The 22,872-nt window shown below is 39.7% G+C and overlaps 1 protein-coding gene across 2 annotated transcripts in view; it reads left to right on the top strand.

Moving 5' to 3' along the window:
- Positions 1-12,634: 12,634 nt before the first annotated feature.
- Positions 12,635-22,872, top strand: part of Arfgef1 (ARF guanine nucleotide exchange factor 1) — a 116,415-nt gene continuing 106,177 nt past the window's right edge. Inside the window, exon 1 of one of the 2 annotated variants that reach the window (XM_069990846.1) lies at positions 12,635-13,277. In XM_069990846.1, the coding sequence (XP_069846947.1) occupies positions 13,154-13,277 (124 nt within the window). In that variant the 5' untranslated portion in view covers positions 12,635-13,153. The remainder of the gene's footprint in view (positions 13,278-22,872) is intronic. The other variant, XM_069990843.1, reaches the window with a different exon arrangement.

The raw sequence follows: 22,872 nt of genomic DNA, 5'->3' as shown, positions 1-22,872 counted from the left end.
GGACATACATTGCCCATAGGTTGGAAATTGTGATCCAGCCCCATCAAAAACACAAGTACCAAGCCAGGCATTAGTGGCTTACACCTGTAATCCTAGCTTCTTGAGAGACTGGGAATAAGAGAATTACTCATTGAGGCCAGACTGCAGAAAACTCTTCAAGACTACTTCTCAATTCACAGCTGGGCTTAGTGGCATGCCCCTGTTACCCCAAGCAAGATTGGAAGTATTCATCCTAGCCAAAAAAGTCTACAAAATTCTTGTCTCAACAGAAGGAAGGTACATTGGCAAGCACCTCTGATCTCATCAATGAAAGGAAGCCTAAAGTAGGTGATCGCAACTCAATATATGCTGAGAACCTATCTCAAAAATAACCAGTAAAAAGATGGATGGAGGCATAGTTTAGTGGTAGAGCATCTGCCTCACAAGCAGGAAGTCCTGAATTCAAAACTCCATTGCATCTATCACTAAAATGCACAGAAGACCTTGTCCAGAAAATAATAAATTCAAAAAAAGTTCTTGGAGCATGACACTAGTGGTCACACTTGTTTAGCGAGCTGGAGTTCCTAACTTTACAACTCTAGTACCTCTGAAAAAGAAAGAGGGAAAAAAAGAATAAAAGAAAATGCTGGCTCTCAGTGTTAGAGGCTTTGGTTCATGATCATGATCACATTCTGGCTCTAGGTAGGTACATCATAGTACAAACAGATAGCAGAGAAAAATCAGACCACTCATGGTCTGGAAAAGAATGAAACAGAAGACAGGATACCACAACCTTTGTTGAAGGCATACCCACCATGATCCAAAGACCACCTCTACCCCCACTATGCCATACTTCTTAAAGATTCCATCACTTCTCAATATTGTCAAGATGGCACAAAGACTTTGATATGCAGATGGCATTCGAGATCCAAACTAAAACAAACACATCAGCTTACTATCTCAGTACCAAAATACCTAGGAAAAATCAACTTAAAGGAGGAAATAATCTAGTTTTTCCTATGATTTTAGAGGTTTTATTTCTGGACCTGAGAAAAAGCAGAATGTTATACTGGAAACACATGGTAGAGTAAAGCTGTACACCTCCTGGTAGCCAGGGAGCAAAAAGAAAGAGAAGAATCCTGGGGCAAAGATACCCTAAACAAGTTCCACTAGGACCCACTTCTATCAGTTCCTACCTCCTAAATAGCCTATTAATCAATGGATTAATCTGTCCAACAGATTAGAGCCCATATAGTCCAATCATCTCTGGACTGCTAGATTGGAGACTGAATCTTCAACACTTAAAGCCTCTGGGGGACATTTCAAATATATAAATTGTAAGTCCAAATAGACCTTTTAGGATCTTTTTTTCATACCAAATAATGCTTTTGAGATTTGTCCCCAAGTTATGGCATGAATTAGTCAGCTTTCTGAACTTTTGACCAAAACACTTTAAACAACACACAGAGAAGAATTATTTTGCCTTACTGTTTCAGCAGTTTCAGTCCATAGGTTTTTGGCTCCATTGGTTCTCTACCCATAGTGAAAAATAAGAGCATGGTGGTTCTGCATGTGGCAGAGGCTACTCACCTCATGGAGGACAGGAAACAGAAAGAGACAGAGAGACAAAGACAAAGAGGGACCAGAGAGAGAGAAAGAGACTGAGCACAAAGACAGAGACAGAGACAGAGAGAGAAACTGGGGACCAGGTAACACTTTCAGAGTCATTCCTAGTAACCTACTTTCTCCTCCAGTTAGGGCCCATGCCTTTTAATGTTTGTACTACTTCCCCAAATCCAAAATAGCCCCACTGAGGACTAAGCATTCAACACATGAGCTTGTGTACTGTGGGGGAACATTTCTTATTTAAACCATAACATTACATGTGTCATTAGTTAATGTTTTGGTATTTTATATTGCTTAAGTATTATTTCATTAAACAGTGGTACCATAGTTTAGTTACAAAATGATGACCAAATTTGATTCAGTTTTAGTAACTATGAAGAGAGTTGCTTTAGATGTGTTTTTATAGGTTTTGTGTGAGCCTGTTTAAATTTCTGTAGGGCAAATTTCCAGAAGTACAAACACTGGGTTACCTGTTAGGTGCTAAACTTTACAAGCAACTACTAAATTGTTTTCTAGAGTTGTTTCACATCTTGTACTTCTGCCAACACTATTGGGTTTAAGTTTGATCTACATTCTCTCTTTCACATTATCAGCATTTATTTTAGCCATTCTGGTAGGTATCTAGTAGTATCTCACTGAGGTTTTTTTCATTCACATTTTCTCAATGGGAAATAATATGAAACAGCTGTCCTTATGCTTATTTAGCTAATGATATCTTCTTTAGTGAAGTGTTTAAGATTTTACCAAATTGTCTCTGTTTTTCTACTGTTAATTTTTGAGAATTTAAAAACATGTATTCTAATTATACTTATCAAACACATGATTTTTCAATTTTTCCCATTTTTCAGATTTTTTTCTTTGTTCTTAACAATGTCTTTTACAGACAAAAATTTAAAGACTTGTGAAGTTTATCATTTTTTTCATTTTCTTTTGGATCATGCTTTGGTATTAAATCTAAAACCCTTTAGCCAAACTCCAATTCATAGAGATTTTCTGTGCTTATATATTAAAGTTTTATAGCTATATTGATTTAGATATATTTTGAGTTAGTTTTACATAAAATGTAACATTCAGATTGGAGCTTTTTTCTAAATCATATGATGTCTAATTGTTTCAACACCATTTCTTCAAAAAGACTTTTTTTCCCACTGACTTGCTTCTTCACCTTTGCTAAAAATCAACTGGTAAAAATCATGAAATTGGTCTAAGTGCCAATCAACAGATGACTGGATAAAGAAAATATAGTAAGATACACAATAGAATATTAGTCTGGATTTAAAAAACAAACATGAAAGCTGGAGATAGACTATTCAGGGTAGGGGAAGCCAGCCAGAGGAGAGAGACTGAAGAATGTAATTAATATGATTGAAGTATTTAGTATGCAAATATAAAAATATCAAAATGAAGTCCATTATTGTGTGCAATTTTTTGTGTGTCTATCCTAGACTTTTTGTTCTTTTCTGTTATCTATATATCTATTCCTTAGCTGTTACCAGACTATTTGGATTGTCATGATTCTTCAAGTTTTATTCTTTTCTCTTTTATTCAGTGGGGTACTGCTTCATTTTGAATTTATGCTAAGAAGGTACCACTGAGACACATGTTCAGGTCTGATTTTTGCTTCTTATTTTTCAGATTAGCTTCTTCCTTTCTTGTACTTCTGAGACAGTCTGTCTTGGAAGCAAGGTTAACAGATCTGAGACCATGTCCAGATCTTCATTGAGAAAGGGTCTTACAGACTTTCTAAGTGCCTGAGTTGACTTCTAGCCTCAGTCCCAACAATATTAGCCTCTCAAGTAGATAGGATCACAGGTGTGAGTTACTGGCACTGGGCTCTCAAATTTTACTCTAAAGAAATTCTATCTGTGACATCACCCCATTTGTTAGACAATGGAAAGACTTGGAAAAAAATCATATTAAGTGAAGTAAGCCAGGCCCAAAGAAACATAGGTCCTATGGTTTCCCTTATTTGCAATAACTAGTATATGTCTAAGACAAACAGAAAAGGTCAAAAGCTATGTACATATGGCCAGATAAGATGATGTTAAGCGAAATGAACCCCAAGATAGGGACACAAGTGGTTTTTCTTTCTTGTATTGTTCCTAACATATTTATAATGTACCAAGTGATTTTTATGTTTCTTTGTATGTTCCTCCCCCATGGTATAACCCCTGTTTTCACTGTATTTGATGTTGGTGCCCTGCATCTTGTATATACACTTCTCTAGCTTGGGGAGGGGAAGGGAAAAAACAAAATGCTTAAATAGGGATACAGGCTGACCCATTGTAAAAATGAGATGTATAAGACCCTATGTTGAAAAATGAACTTTACAATTTAGGGGGGAGTGTAGTTGTAGAGGTGGGAGGGAAGGGAGGGTAGGGGAAAAACAAAGGAGGAGGTAACAATTCTTTTTATTTTTTTTGGTTGTGGGGTCTGAACTCTGGCCAGTGGGCTGTCCCTCAGCTCTTCAGCTCAAGGCTAGTACTCTACCACTTGAACCACAGAGCCACTTCCAGCTTTTTCTGATTATGTGGTGCTGAGGAACCAAAACCAGGGCCTTATACATGCAAGGCAAGCACTCTACCACTGAACCACTTTTCCAGACCAGGAGGTAACAATTCTTCATAGGAAATGTACTCATTACCTTGCTCATGTAACTGTAACCCCTCTATACAGTATTTTTACAATAAAAAAGTATTAAAAAGAAATTATATCTGTATGCCAGTCATGTTGCCTTTCCATACGTATTTTAGAATTGGCTTGACCATAATTACAAATATTACTACCAAATTACAAATAGTACTACACCTTCAGATTGATGGGCATCTGTACAATGTCTTCCAATCCATGAACATGTCTCTACTTTAGGACTGCTTAGATAAACTGCAATAGTATTTTTTCTTTTCCTTCCTTCCTTCCTTCCTTCCTTCCTTCCTTCCTTCCTTTCTTTCCTTTCTTTCATTCCTTTCTTTCCTTTCTTTCATCCTTTCTTCCTTTCTTGTATGCTGCAGTATCAGCACAGGAAGTCAAGGCCTGAATGCTGTCCCTTAGTTCTACCACTTGAGCCACAGCTCATCTCTAGCTTTTCAGTGGTTAATAGGAGATAAGAGTCATACAGACTTCTGAGTGAGCTACTTTTGAACTGTGATTCCCCCCCCCCATCATAGCCTTCTAAGTAGCTAGGATTACAGGGGTGGTTGCTGGCATCTGGCTGCAATAACATTATATTGTTAACAGCACATGAACTGTACATGTTTTGTTAGATTTATGACCAAGTATATTATTGTATTGTTGTACTTTTTAAATTGCTTTCTAATTTGTCTATATTGATAGATAATACATTAAAATTAATTTTAATGTATTGACTTTGTACACTGAAAAGTTTTAAACTTGGTTATAAGTATTTTTTAACTCAAGATTCCCTGACAATTATGTTGGTTGTGCATAAGGATACTGTTTTCTCTGTTCTAATCTTTGTATCTTTTGTTGTTTTCCTTGCCTTGTACTGGCTAGGATGTCCACTATGGTATCAAGTAGTAATCATGACAATAGATATCTTTACTATGTTACCAATCTTGGCAGTCAGTGTTTTTCCACTAAATATAAGTTCGACTCTAATATTTTGAGGATTTTTTTCTGAGAATTCTTCTCATGAATGAATGTTATACCTTATCTTCATTGAATATGAACATGTAATATTAATTTTTAGTTTTTCATTTTTAGTCCATAATGTGATCAGTTACATTACTAGATGTTTTCAGAGGGGAAGAGGTACTGGGGATGAACTCATGCTTCCTAAGAAATTTCTCTATTACATAAGTTATCATTTCAGCCCCTTTTTTCATTAGTTACTTTCCAGGTAGGGTCTTGTTTTATGCCAGAGCCAGCCTTGGCTGTGATCTTCCTATTTGTGTTTTTCCAGGTCACTGGAGATAATAGTCAGGCAGGTGCCACTGCCCCCAGCCATTGTGCTTCCCCATAGTTAGGATATCAGGTGTGTATTACCATGCCAAACCATTGATTTGAGATGGAATCTCAAACACTTGTTTTTGCCCATGCTAGCCTTGCACCTCTATTGCTGATCTCCACCTCCTAAGTCAATAGGATCAGAGGTTTGAATCACTGTGCCTGACACACCATTTGATTTTTAACTATTGAACCAGTCTTCATTCCCAGGATGAACCCCTATTGGTTATGGTGTAATATTACTTTACATAGAGATAACTTGATTTGCTAATATGTTGAAAATAGTGTTGGTAGTTCTCTTTTTGTATTGTGCTTACATAGTTTTGGTTTCAGGGGTATATTGGCCTCCTGAGTTGAAAAGTATTCACTCCTCTTTTTTTCTGAATTATTTCTGCTTTAATTGTCTGATAAAATTCACTAATCATTTGACCGCAGAATTTTTTCCCCACAAATTTTTTTTTGCTTGTGGCTGAGACTTTTTATTCAAGCCCAGTACTTGGGCTTGAACGCAGGGCCTCATGCTCTCACTTGGCTTTCTGTTGTTCACAACTGGTACACTATCACTTGAGCCATATCTCTATTTTTTTTCAGAAAGATTAATGCCCATTAGTCATTAAAATTGATATTTGATTCAGTTGTTGAGGGTAGTTTGAAAGTAAGTATTGTGAACCTGCCTTCATATTATGATTGTATATTGCTGGTAAGAGAGTATCTCCCCCTACCCACACACAGCATACGATTGATAAGAGAGAAACAGGGCAAAACAATGGTTAAGAGAACATGCTTGAACTTTGGCAAGTGAAAAATTTAGATATACAGTTGATTATGCTTTATTGTAACTTTGGGTAATTGATTTTTCTCTCTTTTACCCCTTCCATCTGTAGAAGAAATAACATATGCCTAACTAATGTAAGGATTAAATGATAATACTTGTCAAGGGCTTCATGTAAAGTAAATACCTAATAAGGACATGTGATTATAGGAAAAATTAAAAGTGTATATAGGAGAGTGAAGAATAGCATTCCAGATTGAAAGAATTTTCTATCCCCTTAAAAAAATACGTATCTTAAAATTTTCACCAGGTATGGCGGTGCCTACCTGTAATCCCAGCACTTAAGAGGCTGAGGCAAGGTCATCATACATTTGAGAATAGCCCAGGCTACATATAAAACCCAGTTTTGCTAAAAAAAAAAAAAATTAAAAAAAAAGAAATTTAAGAGTTTATACTTTCAAATATATTCATCTGTGAAATACAGCTATTAGATGGTTTAAAATTTATGAAAAATTCTGTTTTTTCTAAATTCCAGCTCTACATTTGTAAAAAAAAAAATTGCAACTACATTCTATTATTTTGGAAATTTTTCCATCTGCCTGTCCAATGTATGAGTTCTTTTTCCATAGGGCAATGAACAGAATCTCAAAGTTAAATGATACACTTTCCTTGTTCATTTCCTTAATCATGCCATTAGTTTGATTTCAGCAAAACTGAGTATGTTTCTCTGTTTAGTCAATGTTTGTCATCTTTTACTAAAATCTGGCCTTATCTTTTCTTGTAGCCTGGTCTTCAAAAATTTAGTCTGATTAAATACTACTATGGATGTATGTAGTATTATAGATGTAAGAATAAAGTATTGAGCCAATGATACTGTGAGAAGATAGAAAAAGAGGTAATGGTATTGCTGGAGGTAAAAGAAAGCAAGCTTTCTGGAGGGGATGGAATTTCAAAGGGGCTTTGAAGGCTAAAAAATCTTTGGGGAGAACAAGGAATGTGAGTAGCAGTTGTTGCTTTGGATTACTGCAAGATGCGCAAAGGCCTGTAGATGGATTTGGTATTTGTATGATGAGGTGATAAAATGAAGTCGAAATTTGAAAGGATTAATGGACTACATATGCATGCCTATAGGTATATCTAGGAAGAGGGAATGCATGGGAGGCGGTCACAGTAAAAGATGGACAGTACTGTTAATGAAGTAGTAGGGCTTCATATGGGCTCTGGAGTGTTATTGAGGTAGTAGGGCTTAGTATGGGCTCTGGGGCCAGATTTCACAAATTTTGATCCTGGTTCTTAATTATAAGAAAGTCATGTTAATTCTTAAAAAAATTGTTTCTATATCTATAAACCAAGGCCACTAATAGAAATTTCCTTTGGGTTGTTATACTTGGCTTGTAATAAACTTTCTATAAATATCAATTGTACTGTTGTTATAATCATATTATCATTTGTATGGGGAAATTGGTTGGGTTGAAAAGTGAAGAATGGCAGAATATGCCACCCTAAATCTGCCCCACTGGTTATTTTGAATTAAAGGAGATGCCAACTTATAATCCTAGCTACTCAGGAGAGTGAGATCTGAGGATCAGGGTTCAAAGCCACTCTGTGCAGCTCAGTGACAGGTGTTACAGGTCTGGTATACACACACACACACACACACACACACACACACACACACACACACACACACACACACACACACACACACACACACACACACACACACACACACACACACGGTAGATGCTAGAAAAGTTCTCCACTCTCCTAATGTTCACCTAAAATCAGAACACACTTAAATGAAGGCGCTCCCTCTTCTATTTGGAAGGATAGAATTACTGGAGACAACTTTAGATTACTAGCCTATAGCCTCTACCAGAAGACTCTACTCAACAAACTTTACTGATTAGCCCTTATTTTCTATTTTCTACCATTTCCCCTTGTGTTTATGTTCCCAAATGGGCTACTGTAGAAACTCTACTTTTCCTTTTTCACATCTTCAAATATTTATTGTTCTTCACTAAGATACTCTAACCCAAGTTCTCATCATTCCTTTGAGTTTCTGATCATTGAATATTCCCATATGTACATGAAATAAACATGTTAATAAGCATGCTTGCTTTTTGTTTTGTTTTTTTGGGGGGCAGTGCTGGGGCTTGAACTCAAAGCCTACTCACTGTCCCTGAGCTTTTTTTGTTTGTTGGTTTGTTCAAGGCCAGAGCTCTACCACTTGAACTACAGCTGCTCCACTTGAAGCTTTTTGGTGCTTAATTAGAGATAAAGGTCTCACAGACTTTCCTGCCCAGGCTTCCTCCAAACTGGGATCTTCAGATCTTAGTCTCCTGAGTTGCTAGGATTGCAGATATAAGACACTGGCACCTGGCACTCTGTATCTTTTAAAATTAGATTTGCACTGCCCTGGCAAATAAACCTGAGATTGGTAAAAGAGAAAAAGAATGTCTTTTCATCCCCTGCATGTTAGGGTCAGATTATAGAATATTTTCAAAGAAGTCTCATGAGTTCTCCTGTTACTTTTTTTTTTCACATTAAGTGAAAATGATGCTTTTTTTTTTTTTTTTAGTGTTAACATGGACATTTAGCATTAATCGAGTGTGCTCAGCCTTAATTAGAATTTTAGTCAAGTTTTATATTTCACGTTACTGAATTTATATCTATATTTCAAAAAATGTTAACAGTGAAAATATGTGACTCTTTGGAAGCAAAGAGGGAAAATTATCTGAAGAGAATAGCCAAAGCAGCAAGTACACAACAAAATTATAGATGAAAGGGAAAATAATGAGGGGTTGTCAGGCGAAAAGGTGGGGAGACGGCAGGCTGAGAGGCAAATGGACTCCGGAAAGCAATAGGTACAAGAAGTTTAAAATTTCAGAAACAGGGTATGTTATATGTACATATGTATAGAAGTGTCACATGAACTTCTCACACAGCTAACATATGTAATAAAAATATTTTAGAAAAAGTAAAAAAAATTTCAGAAACAGAATTTGAATATTTTGAAAACTGCTAAAAGAGTAAAATGTAAGCAAATACTGAAATTGGACTTAAATATGAAGCACTATGAATGTATTTCAGCATATCTGTTTGTGATGACCAAATATATCATTTTAATATTTCCTTTCATATGCAATATACATGTACTCACAGGGTGTTGAGGCTTCCTCCAAGGATTTCTACTATTTTTCTACTTTTATTTATTTATTTTTTAGTACTAGGGTTTGAACTCAGGGTCTTGTACTTGCAGGTGTCTTAATATTTGAACCTTGCCTCTAGCCTTTTGGCTTTATTTTTCTGTTGGGCTCTTGCTTTTTTGTTAAGGCTGGTCTGGACCAGATTTCTCCCATGAAATTGGAATGACAGGTGCATATAGCCAGCTTTTTATTGGGTGAGATGGGATCTCATGAATCTTTTGCCTGGGTTGTCCATTGGCCAGCGTACATTCCTCCCCCAGAGATAAAGGGAGAGAGTCAGTTGATGGAAGGCCATTTTCAGAGTACATCAGTTATAGTCTCTTGTGTGATGTTCCTGTGAATCCAGTGCTCCTGAACTTTCAGATAAATAGATTGTATCTCCTTCCGAAGGTGGGTTCTAGGACAAGAGTGGACTAATTGGGAGATCTTTTAAAACTTCCTATGCTACTTATCATTTTATGTTAATAAATTGACATTGAATTTTTTATAACAAAAAAAACTATGAAGCACTAGGCAATCTAATGAAAAGTGAAAAAAAATGTACAGGGAGATGCCTGGAAATATACTCACAATTTCATGTCAACTTGCCTGAAGTTGACTCTTCGTGTACTTGTCAATAAAGGACTAAAAATATCTTCCTTTTATCTTGCAAGAACAACTTTATTCTAGGATTGGATCTTATTTTTTGCTCCAGGCCAGGGTTAACATCTTTAGTGAATGTGAGTGGCCACTTCCTGAGATTTTCCCCAATCTACCTCTATCTTTTTGGGTCAAGTTTTAGACCCAGAAAGAGAAGAAGACTTGTTCGCTTTAGGAAAGGAGGGTGGAAATCCCCTCCTAAAAGGGTTAAGTTCTATCTCAGGGGTGTCATATACAACAAGGGGGTTACTTTGAATAATCAGTTCGTTCACTTTGTCCTTTACTTAAAGTCTTAAAGGGATTTCCTGTTGGGATGAAACTCCAAATGTTCCAGCCAGGTTCTGTATGATCAGCTTCTAGTTTCCTCTTCATCTCTACTGGAAACATCTCTCCTTGATCCTTTCAGCCACAGTTAGTGCCTGATACTTGCCAAGCTTCTGTTACCCCAAAACTTTGGGGTCTTAGAAAATTTTTCACTGGTGCATTTTGGCTAATTTCTCTTCTTTCATGTTTCAGTTTAAATGTTACTTTGGGAAAGCCACCCCTGAATCCATCACCCACATGAGATTGCTGCACAGCACTCTATTAATTATACTTTATACAATTGGAAACATATATTCACTAGTGATTTAATTCTTTCATACTTCTTTTCCTACTATATAACTTAAAACCACAAGGGCAGATATTATGCTTGATTCTGTCCAATCTTTCATTTATCTAACTTTCTATTTAACCAAAACCCATATCACTCCTTATGTCAGCGATATAACAGATACTAGTATACAGGAGCAAACTGGTACCTGCACTTCTGAGAGACACAGAAGCAAAGAAGCAAGGTGAAAAGATTGATGTGTGCAGTAAGGTATACTCTGACTTCCTTAAGGGCATTAAGAATCCCAAATATGTTATTTAGGATAAAGCTAGAGGGGAAACATAACTAAGTTAAGTTTCATGAAAAGTCTAAAACGTATTCCCAATAGGTGGATGATTCTGCTCCCAGAATAATTCAGAGACCCAGATTTCCTCTCATTTGTGTCTCTGCCACTTCTTAAATGTGGCCACAGAAGAGGAAAGAAAATGGAAGATAGCTTGGGGAAGTTTTTTGCTTTGGTTTTAGTGGTTTTAGTACAACGGTTATACCTAACTTCTGTTAGGCTGGTGAAGATAAAGAACCACAGCAAATGGATTTGGCGATCAGACATAACTTTCCACAAGACCTGGTACAATGATGGCATTATGAAGAAATAAAGACACGTTATAGTTTCAGCTCGTTCCCCTAAAATTTAAAATCTTAGTGTGTGCATAGAAATGAATATTGTATTTTATGCAGTAGTATAATGTTATGGACTTGTTTCCCAGGACAGCCAACTTCTGTTCACTTGAATTCCCAGTCACCTTCAAATTTTCCTTTTTTAAAAATTTCCTGTGGCTTTTTGCTTGTTCCAAATCTGGAACACGCTTTTGCATCCTTAGGTTTGGATAACTGCATTAAGCTAAGTCCACATTTAAAGCGACGGAATAGAAATGAACACTGAAAAGCAGATCGCACAATTAAGGACCCTGTGTATCACGATGGAACCTGGAACCTGGAGACACACCCCTAGTTCACTATGAAAATTGTGTACGTATATTTTATGGCATTTCTCATAATATCTTGTTCAGGAGAAAGCACTGCAGAAATCTAAATTCATCTTTGGTACCAAGGCAGACACACGATCACGTGTGTTCATCTTGTTTGCACAGAAAGCATTTCCATTCTCAAATCTTCCACCGAATCTTAGCATTAAAGGTACAGGAACCCCGGGCTCTGTCTACAGGGACTTCAGCCAAAAGCATTCACCCTGACTTCAAAGTTAAGAACTAACTCGAAACCCAGACTTTACTAACTTATCTATCCTACCGCGTTGAAAAAGCGAAATATAGTCTGTAACTCTCTTTTTAATCTTACTTTCCCCACCGAGAATCCTCCCTGCTCGGTCCCGGAGAGCAATTTCCTGCACCTGGGTAGGGAATTTAGACTGGAGCCCGGCAGGTGGAGACCCGGTGCGGGAGGAGATTGCACTGCGGATGCGGCTGTGAGCACACCGACGGCATCTCCGGGAAAGTTGGCAGAGCAGGTGCAGCGTGGCCGGGAGGTGGAACCGCGGCGTGCGGAGGTCCCCAGCTCCCGCAGTCAGCGCCGCGGCAGCCCGAGGCCCAGGCTGCGCACCGCAGGACGCCCGCCACGCCCCACACCGCCCGGCGGGCGAGAACGCGGAAGGCGGCCAGACCCCGCCGGGCCGCCGTAGCGCCGCGGCACGGGCCGCCCCTCCCGCGCCGCTCTCCGCCCCCTCGCCTCCCGGCGCCGCGGCAGCTCCGGGCAGCCAGCACCGCCGCCGCCGCCGCCGCCGCCGCCGCCGCTTCCTCCTCTGCAGCCGTTCGGCCGCTGCGTGACGCGTCGTTTCCTCCCAACATGGCGGCCGGGGCAGGCTGGCGGTGATGGAGACCCGTCCGCGGCTCCGGCGGGTGCTAATCCCCACAGTAGCTAGGGCAGCCTTCCTGTCGCCGGGCCTCTGAGCCTCCTCGGCCTCGGCCCTCGGGTCCCGGAAGACGGCCTCCTGGGCCGGGCTCCCTCACCGCCGCTGGGCCCCGGAGGGACGAGAGAGGTGGGGGAGCGGCCGGGACGCGACCCCCGGGCCCGACAGGAGCGGAGGCCCGACGGGCGCGGCCCTCGAGGGGGCCACCTTGCCGGGGCAGCGAGGCTCTCGACGCCCCTCGCCCGCAGCGCGGCGGGGCCGGCGCGGCCGTCCCTCCCCGCTCCCGCCGCTGCCCTCCACGCCTCCCCTCCCTTCCCCGTCACCTCTCTTTTCTCTCCGCTCTTCCTCCTCCCCTCCTCCTCGCCGTCGTCCCCGTCCTCCCCCCTTCCAGCCGCCGGGAGCCGCGGGTCGGACGCCCCGCCGCCGCCGCCGCCTTCTCCGCGTCCATGTATGAGGGCAAGAAGACGAAGAACATGTTCCTGACCCGAGCCCTGGAGAAGATTCTGGCCGACAAGGAAGTGAAGAAGGCGCATCACTCCCAGCTGCGCAAAGCGTGCGAGGTGGCCTTAGGTGAGGGGGGAGGCCCGGGGCCGGGGGGGTCCCGCCGGGAAGGTGGGGTCGCCGGGGCGGGGCTGGGGGGGGGCTGGTCCCGGGCCCCGCGCCGCTCACCTCGGGGAGCCCCGAGCTTCCTGCCGCCCCGGCCCGAGTTGACGGTAACTCGGCTGGATGTGGGGCGCCGCGCCGGCGGGGTGGAGGAGGGCGGCCGGGCCGGGCCGGGCCGGGCCGGGCCGGGCCGGGCGGAGGGCGGCGGCGGACCCGAGGGGTCGGACGGGAGCGAGCGGAGAGGGTGGTATTAGTGGGCCCGCGCGGCGCAGACTGGATGGATCGGTAGATCGATCCCCGCCAGCCTTTGTGATGGAACCGAAGATGAGCTGTTGTTTTGTTAGCTCGGAGATCGAGGTGGGGCCGAGGTGTCGGGATTGCGTGTGGGAAGGGCTCCGTCATTACCGTAGTAACTTTATCATTTCTGTTCTTCCCCACACCCCACACCCCCCCCACCCCGTGGTTACTTTAGGACTATGGGCTGAAGTTGTTCCCTTGTTGACAGTCTCGGGAAAGGGGTTTGCGAGAGGCGTGCAGCCCATTCTGACATCTCCCCGCCTCCGCCACAGGAAAAACAAGAGTGATGTTGTAGTTAACTGGGCTGACCTGGAAGAATAAGACCCGGAGGTTAAGGGGTGGCCGTGGCGGTGTGAAAACCGGGAGATATAAGTGGCTTTTAGGAAACCCGGGAAGGAAGGGTTTGAAATGGGGGAAATGAAAAAGACAATGACACCCACCAGCCACATGTCTGGGCAGTGGCAGCTGCTTTCCAGCTTCAATTGTGATTTATAGTTTAGATGGAAGAGATTGTGGTATAATGAAGACCGCAGCAGGGGAAAATCCAAACAATACCTAGAGCCAGGGCAGGCAGATGAGGTATTGATTGGGGGTGGAGGGAATTATAGGTAGCTCTGTTGTATCTATCAGTCAAAGGAGGGGCTTTTAAAGAGACTTCAGGACATTTAACATAGTGATAAATCTCCGAGGCTTACACTTTATAGCAGTGGAGATGCAGAGTAGGCTAGATTAGCAAGACATGAAGTTTGTTAAGTGTGTTTTGGAAAAAAATTAATAAAAACATCTCGAAAGAGGAAAAAAAACCATAATGTATGCTGAAGTAAGAGCATAAATTTAAACTTCACAGCTTAAAAGGCAACTTTGCCTTTTAATCTTTTTTGGGGGGGGGGGTTCCGGTCGTGAACTCTGGGCCTGGGCACTGTCCCTCAGCTCTTCAGCTCAAGTTTAGCGCTCTACCACTTGAGCCACAGCACCACTTCCGGCTATTTTCTTTTTTGCTTATGTGGTGCTGAGGAATCGAATCCAGGGCCTCATGCATGCAAGTCAAGCACTCTACCACTGAGCCACCTTCTCAGCCCACCTTTTAATCTTTAAAAATAAAAGATTACTGTGTCACTTGCTATAATATGCTATCTTCAGTTTTTCTTTTCTGGATTCTTACAGTTGGTGATAGGAAACACATAGAAGAGATTTCATTATGAAATTAATTTAGCCAGATGCACTGGTACACACCTGTAATCTCAATGTGAAAGTGGGGTGGCTGACACAGGAGGGTCAGAAGTCTCAACAAAACTGGATTTGTAGTATATTGGACTTCAGGTGGTTTTTTTTTTTCTTTCTCTTTGCTTCTCTTATGAGTCACAGGTTTTTTGTTTTATTATTCTTGTAGATAACAAATTGTTCTAGGTATATGAAAGGCAAGTACTGTATATCTGGGTCTTGAAAGAATTAACTATTAAGTGAGGGTGACATGAGGAAATAATGTATTTTTTAGAGAATTGTTGGCTTATAGATAATTTTGCAGGGTAAAGGACATAGAATTTTAAAGTTTTTATGTTTGAGAACTCAGATTTTTCATGTTAGAGTATTTTTTTAAAACATATGTTAAATAGTAAAGATCTACCTAAAGAAATGGAATGTGCTATGTATATACACCTGCTCCCCTAAAAAAATGCTGCAGGTTTTAATAGTGATTCTGTGGAAATGCCAGGTCTACGTATCAATTCTGTTTTAGGATTATTAGGTAAGTCTGTTGGCCTTAAATTCCTTCTCTGAATTAGAGTGTTGAACTTAATATTTGTACAGTCACCTCCCCTCTAATGTGCCATAAATATGAATGCAGTCTGTCTTTAACTTGTGCATTTAGTATTCCTGCTACTTTAGATTGGCATATTTAGAGGACTTATAAACTCTGTAAATGCATCTTTACCATTGCATCTTTACCATTTCTCGAGGTAAGTTTTTTGGTGCTATGTGTATTAGCTGTATTATGGTTGTCTTTCCAGGTACTTGAGATGCACAAAGCATTTTCTTTGAACTTCATAAAAGTTACATTTAGCCTGCTACAGTGTAAAAGTTCCATCTGCAATTTCATGGTAGCTAATCCCTGATGATTTTTGTTTTTTCTCTTGTCATCCATCAGTATTAAACAAACAAATGGTAGAGATAACCTCTTTCATCCTGTCAGAAAGTATATCACCTAATTTGCTATATTCAAATATGTATTGTGTCTGGAAGTTAGTAAAGGCTTCCTTCCTCTTCACTATTGGAGTCTAGGCCAGGCCCCCTTTGGTCCCATAATAGTCCATGTGGCCTTTAAACTGGATGGGAAAGCAGATTGGAGTGGCCTAGTTTGTTCATCCTTCGTTTATAGATTGTGAGTGGGTGGAATTGAATGATGGAGGTACAGAGGTCATTTTGTGGGGAGTGTTACAACCTTTCTAAATATGCCTGCATATATTCATTCTCCCTTACAGTATTAATCATCACTTACTTGGAACTGAAGGGAGATGGATAATAAACAAGAACATATATTCTGTATATATACTTTTAACACTTCATTGACTTTCATTTGAAAATCTTTTTATTGAAGTGTTAGTAGAGTTCAGATTACTGGTATTTAAAATTAATTCCCAACTTTAGCATGACTAATTAAAGAAGTTTTCTGTAAATCACAGATTGTAATTTGTTTATTATTCAGAACATTTTATTTTCTGGCTAAAATGCATAATTTTTAAAGAAAACATTGTCATTAATGGAGATTTTGTTTATTATAACAGAATCCATTCTCAAAGACACTACCTAAACAAACTTCCATACACAAAAGTAAATCTTTAAAGGATATGCAAAGTTATTTAAAACTTATTTCAAATTTTCTTAAAACGTTAGATTTTATTTTGAAGATGGTTTAAAAAAAAAGCTCCCTCCCCCCTGATTATGATTTATATGAAGCCCACAAGCCCAGCAGCAACTTCACATTGGCCTTCTTGGTACCTGCCCTACCACAATTTTCTGCAGTGCACATTGAGTTCTGCAGAGTGAGGGTGTCTGGGCTGCCCTAGCTTAGTCTGATCCACTCCTGCACTTGAGAATCCTGAATTAAAAATAGTCTGGCCATCTGCTGGCAGATGAGACAACAGCTGAACTATTTTTAGTTTCAAAGAATTTAGGATTGTTTTGGGATTGGGCTTGAAGGTAGCATTGTTTATCTCTTGGGATTGTGCATATCCCAACCATGCTTCTAAATTTTAGGAGTTTCTTTGATGTATTGTTGTTCAGTTAAGTTCAATTTTGGATAGAAGGCGGAAGATACTCTGCAAATGTTAAAGTGAAGAGTTCAAGGTTGTTAAACTGGCACTGGTACAGAATAGGAGGGACTGGTATGATCAGGAACAGGTTTTAAAGGAAAGAAAGGCATATAGAGGCAGTGATTTGGAAGAGATGTGAGTTCCTAAATGGATATGAGAGAATGATGAGAAACAGAAGAATTCTTAGAGAAGTAATTTTTGCCTTAGAGGATATGAATTTATGTGTTTCATCATAAAATAAAGTGATCCCACTTACTAGTTTTCTTATAGTTACTTTACCCAGAAATAATCAATTTAATGTTGATACTCAAACTTTTTTTTTTTTTTTTTTTTTGGGTCCGGTTGTGGGGCCTGAACTCTGGGCCTGGGCGCTGTCCCTCAGCTTTCAGCTCAAGGCTAGCGCTCTACCACTTCAGCCACAGCGCCACTTCTGGCTTTTTTCTTTTTGCTTATGTGGTGCTGGGGAATCGAACCCAAGGCCTCATGCATGCAAGGCAAGCGCTCTACCACTGAGCCACCTTCCCAGCCCTTGATACTCAAACTTTATACAACTGTCTTACTGCTGCCCCACTTATCACACACTGTTTTTGGATGGTAATAATATAAAAAAGGGAATATGTGCTTGGAGGGGAACTTTCTTGAGTACTTTGGCCCTTGTATGCTACTTTTGGTAACTATTACTTTTTGTCACTTTCCCCATTTTCAAAAACGTGACATCTCCAACAATGTCCTATAGTCTATGAATACTTTAATTATAGTTAGAATCAGTTATTAAGTCTCCTGTAAGCCTATCTAAATATCTGAAGTAAAAGATGTTTTTAGTTTTGAATGCTTGAGAAAGCTAGGGGAGAATAATACAATGAGTGAAATGACTAAAAGGAAGATCCTGTTTATATTTGTCCTTTTCCATTTCAGATTGGTTTTAAGGACCCTTAAAATGCTACCCTTCAGGATAACATTGAATGAAATAAATGCTGTAGATAATAAATTCTTAGAAAAGCCCTGTTAGAAGTAAATCGGTTGAAGAAATATATTTAGGGTACAGTGTGTATTTCCGTTTTGAAATTTACAATGCACATGAACAATGTACCCTCGAAGGAATAAACCTGTTCAGGCTTCTTCCCCCTGTATTTATTTACTTGGCCCCTTTTTAGTCTGTAAACACAATTAATGCCTCTAGGACACATTGTTCCTTGAAAATTTCTTTGGGATGTTGTTTAAGAGGAAAGAAAAGCAAAGTAGATAATACTATAGGCCAACCACTGATGAAACTGTCTTTCAGTTCAGTCATCATTGTTGAGAAAGTAGTGGTCTTGATAGTGTGAAAAGGGAGGAAGAGATAGTTGACATGATTAAGATCAAAAGACTGGTTTGCTGGGTTTTTTTTCATTACTCCATCTAGTGGCAGGTAGCTAGTTTTTCTCCCTTGTAAAGTTTAACTTAACAGAAAATTATGAATGGAAATAACAGTGCCATTATATTCTTTATATAAATGGAAGCATATTTGCAAAGGAAAAACACATGAATAAATTATAATAAGTATATGTTCTTGCCAGGTGGTGTGGTGTGTGCCTATAGTCTTAACTATTTGGCTAAGGCAAGAGTATTGAAGCCTGGAATCTGAGATCAGCCTGGACAATTTGGGGATATCTGGTCTCAAAAACAAAACAACTGGGGAGTGGCTCAAATGGTAGAACATCTAGCAAATGCTAGGCTCTAAGTTCAAACACAAGTATGCTCCCCACCCCAAACCAAACTAAGATAAACCAAACATAGAAGTTGTCTTCACTCAGATATTTATGGAATTCCTTATATGTTTAAGGTGCTGCTCTAAGTGCCAAGCATACAGGAATAAACCAAATAGGCTTTATGGAATTTAACATTCTTGTAGTGTGAGGATACTAGAAACTACAAATGAATAATTATTAGAGTATCTGAAGAAATAATTCAGAAGGGTAGGAGCTTCAGATAGTGTTATCAGGGAAGGCCTTTCTGTGAAGTGACCTTTGAGCCTAGACCTAATCATGAATGGTTTTGCCTGGGTGAAACTGAAACAGAACAGCAAGACTTACGGGTTTGTACTTGATGTGTTTCAGGATGCAAGGAGCTTATGTAGCTAGGGGACAGGAAAAAAGGGAAATAAAGGCAGATTTAGAGTTTTATTTTTAACAGGAAGAAAGCCATGAGCGTTTTTGAACAGGGGAGTGACATATTGCATTTATTTATTTATGTATTTATTTATTTGTGTATTTAGTGTTGGTCCTGGGATATGAACTCAGAGTCCTTTGCTTTCCCTGACCTTTTGTGCTCAAGGCTAGCCTTATACCACTTAAGCCACAGATCCCTTCTAGCCTTTTGGATGTTAATTAGACATGGGTTTCATAGACTTCCCTGTCCTAGCCGGCTTCAAACTGTGATCTTCAGTCTATCTCAGCCTCTTGAATAGCTAAGATTACAAGTGTGAGCTCTTGGCACCTGGCTACATTTTTATTTTTAAAGACTCCTGTTGGCCAGAGGTGATAGAGACTAAGAAAGAAGACTGGTGGCAACGGAAAGTGTGAGAATTTTTTGTTAGGAATATATTTTTAAAGGATCCATAGAATTTGCTGATGGCTGAATGACAAAATGAATTACATCCAGTTTGTAACTGAAGTTCCAGAATGCTTAGAGATTACATACCTTGATAGAGGAAAACTAGAAGCCAAAGTGATTTTTAAACAGGCCTTCCCTATATAGGTCAGGCTGGCCTTAAACTTAACCTCCTGTCTTAACTTTATGTGTGTATATCACCTGCCTTCTGGAAATAGGTTTTTATATAGCAAGACATTGTTATCCTGCCAATTTATATGTATTTAAATTTTGTTTTGTTGAGATGATGTCTTTTGTAGTCTAGGCTGGCCTCAAATTCATGATCTTCCTGAGTTCTGGGAATACTGACATGCACATCACTTCCGATTTTAGAATTATGTTTTTGATGATTTTGGGCTTGAACTCGGGGCCTTACACATAGTGGGAAGTGCTGAAACTGAATTCTATTCCCAGCTCTAAAATTGTGTGTGTGTGTGTGTGTGTGTGTGTGTGTGTGTGTGTGTGGGTGCGCGCGCGTGTGCGTGTGCGTGTGCGTGCGTGCTAGTACAGGGTTTGAACTCAGAGTCTCTGACTCTCATTTGGCTTTGTGTATGTGCACTGTCCCTGAGGTTTTTTGTTGTTGTTGTTCAAGACCAGCTCTCTACCACTTGAGTCATAGCTCTGCTTCCAGCTTTTTGGTTAATTGGAGATAAGAGTCTCATAGACTTCTCTACCTGGGCTGGCTTTGAACTCTGATCCTTGTCTCAGCTTTGTGAGTAGCTAGGATTATAGATGTGAGCTGCTCGCACCCAGCAATAATAACATGTGAAATGTTAATCTAATTGAAACATTTAATGCCAGACATGGTGGTTCATGCCTATAATCCCCTCCTCAAGGCAAAAGCAAGCATGGGCATAAAGAGTTAACCTCAGAAAAACAATCTAAAGGGCTGGTAGTATAAGCTCTGGGGTCAGTTCTCAATACTGAAAAGAAGAAAGGAAACAAGTTGGGAGGGAAAGCCTCAACATTTTAAAGTATTTTTTTCAAATTACAATCTAAATTCACATTTGTTGGAGTATGGGCACAAGTCTCAAATACATTGTTCAAAAAATTGAGCCATTTTATTTGTGTAGCAATTATAGAAGAAAGAACAGGTGACAGTTCTTGCTTACTGTATGCTACTTTGGCTTTATCTTCATTAGTCCTCAAAATAAGCCTGAATGCTTAAGTACTAGTATTGCCTACATTTTGCAGATGGAAGAAATTGAGCTTGGAGTTTGTGAGGCAGTTAGAGCATGATTCCACACAGACCTTACACATAGCTATCTTAGGATTTGTGCAGTGTTTGTTTTAGTTTAATGTGGCAGTCCTAACCTGCACTTTTGGACTACCTGTTATACATGTTTAAATGTAACAAGTTAAAGAAGGGAAAAAACTCTCGGGAGATAGAAAGGCTCTAATCAAGAGAAGAAAAAGGACAATACATAGACAAAAAATAGTAATACTGGAAAATACTATAATATACATTTCAGTAATATTACTCTTAAGAAAAGGCAAATTCATATCTAAGGTATTTATTTAATTACTAGGGCTTGAACTCAGAGCCTTGTGATCTCAGTTTTGTTTTTTTTTCCCCTCAAAGCTCCACTTCTAGCTTTTTTGCTGGTTAATTGGAGATAGGAGTCTCACAGGCTTTTCTGCACAGGCAGGCTTCAAAGTTGATCCTCCTACCTCAGCCTTCTGTGTGGTTAGGATTACAGGTGTGAATTATCAGCATCTAGCTTTTTTCAAAGTTGTTGTTGTTGTTGTTTTGTTAGTTGTGGGGCTTGAACTCTGGGCCTGGGCACTGTCCCTCTGCTCTTCAGCTCAAGGCTAGCACTCTGCCACTTGAGCCAGAGCGCCACTTCCGGTTTTTTGGTGATTTATTGGAGATAAGAGTCTCATGGATTCCGCCCAGGCTGGCTTTGAACTGTAATCCTCAGATCTCAGCCTCCTGAGTAGCTAGGATGACAGGTGTGAGCCTCTGGTGCCCAGCCTTTTCTAAAAATTTTAAACAAAAATGGCATATAACAATTGGTTTGTAAAGTGTTTCTATTTTTGAGTCATGTGGAAATTTGAACAGTCTTGTAACTTTCAGTTAGGCTAGTTTTTATTGTAATTACCATATTCCTAACCCTTAAAAATATGTTCACTTGCTTTTTAGCTTAGTATTTTGTACTATGTAAAATGATTTTAAGAATTGGAATCAAAATCTTGCTAAAGTATCATGCATAAGTACATATAAGACTTTGATACCTAAAAAATAACATATATTTCAGTCACTTTATCAGTACATACATGTTATTATTGTCATGATTTTGTTTTCTATTCACTCATCAATGTTTCATATGTATTTTCTATATGTTGTGTTTCTATGCAGGTTTTAATGTGTGTCATTTGTTTGAATATGTTTTAGTACTCAGGACGGGAACATTTAAATCCTCCACAGGTGTGTGTGTGTGTGTGTGCGTGTGTGTGTGTGTGCATGTGTGTGTGCGTGTGTGCGTGTGCGTGTGTGTGTGCGTGTGCATGTGTGTGTGCATGTGTACGTGTGTGCGTGTGTGTGTGTGTGTGTGTGTGTGTGTGTGTGTGTGTGTCCTTGAATTCAGGGCCTGGGTACTAGCATTCTACCACTTGAACCACATCACCACATCTGGTTTTATCTATTTATGTGGTACTGAGGAATTGAACCTAGGGCTTCATGCTAGGCAAGCCACATTCCCAGCCCTTCCACAGATATTTTTAACTTTCCAAAGTATTTATATGTATATATTTTAAAGTAATCATTTATATGCGACTTAAAAGGATTAGATAATTTAGGAAATATTCTTATGTAATCTACTTTAACTTAAGCTTTTTACAGTTGTATGATAACCTTATTTAGCAACTTAAACTAAAATTGATGGTTCTTAATGTGAATGTGCAGAACAAAGTTAAAATACAAAATGCCATAAAAAGCGTTTTGTATACTACCTTTTACATTGCAGCAAATGTCTATGAAAGAAGCCTTGTAATAGGAAAGAATCATTGCAAGAAGATGATTGAAAAAACAGTTTAATACTTTGTTGAATGGCAACTCCTTTGTACAACTACTGAAAAATAATAGTTATCTATCTCTATATTTATCTATCTATCTATGTATCTATCTATGTATCTATTTTTTTTTGTTTAGCTCAGAGCGTGGACATTGTCCCTGAGCTCTTTTTGCTCAAGGCTAGCACTCTACCACTTTGAACCACAGCTCTACTTCTGGTTTTCTGGGGATTAATAGGAGATGAAAATCTCATGGACTTTCCTTGTCCGGGTTGGGTTTGAATCATGATCCTCAGATAAAAACATATTTTAACAAT

Source organism: Dipodomys merriami, unplaced genomic scaffold, assembly GCF_024711535.1.
Source record: "Dipodomys merriami isolate MVZ:Mamm:240054 unplaced genomic scaffold, mDipMer1.0.p SCAF_4, whole genome shotgun sequence".
NCBI classification, from domain to species: domain Eukaryota; kingdom Metazoa; phylum Chordata; class Mammalia; order Rodentia; family Heteromyidae; genus Dipodomys; species Dipodomys merriami.
The sequence above is the reverse complement of the archived record's forward strand: the minus strand, read 5'-3'. Positions and strand labels throughout refer to the sequence as shown.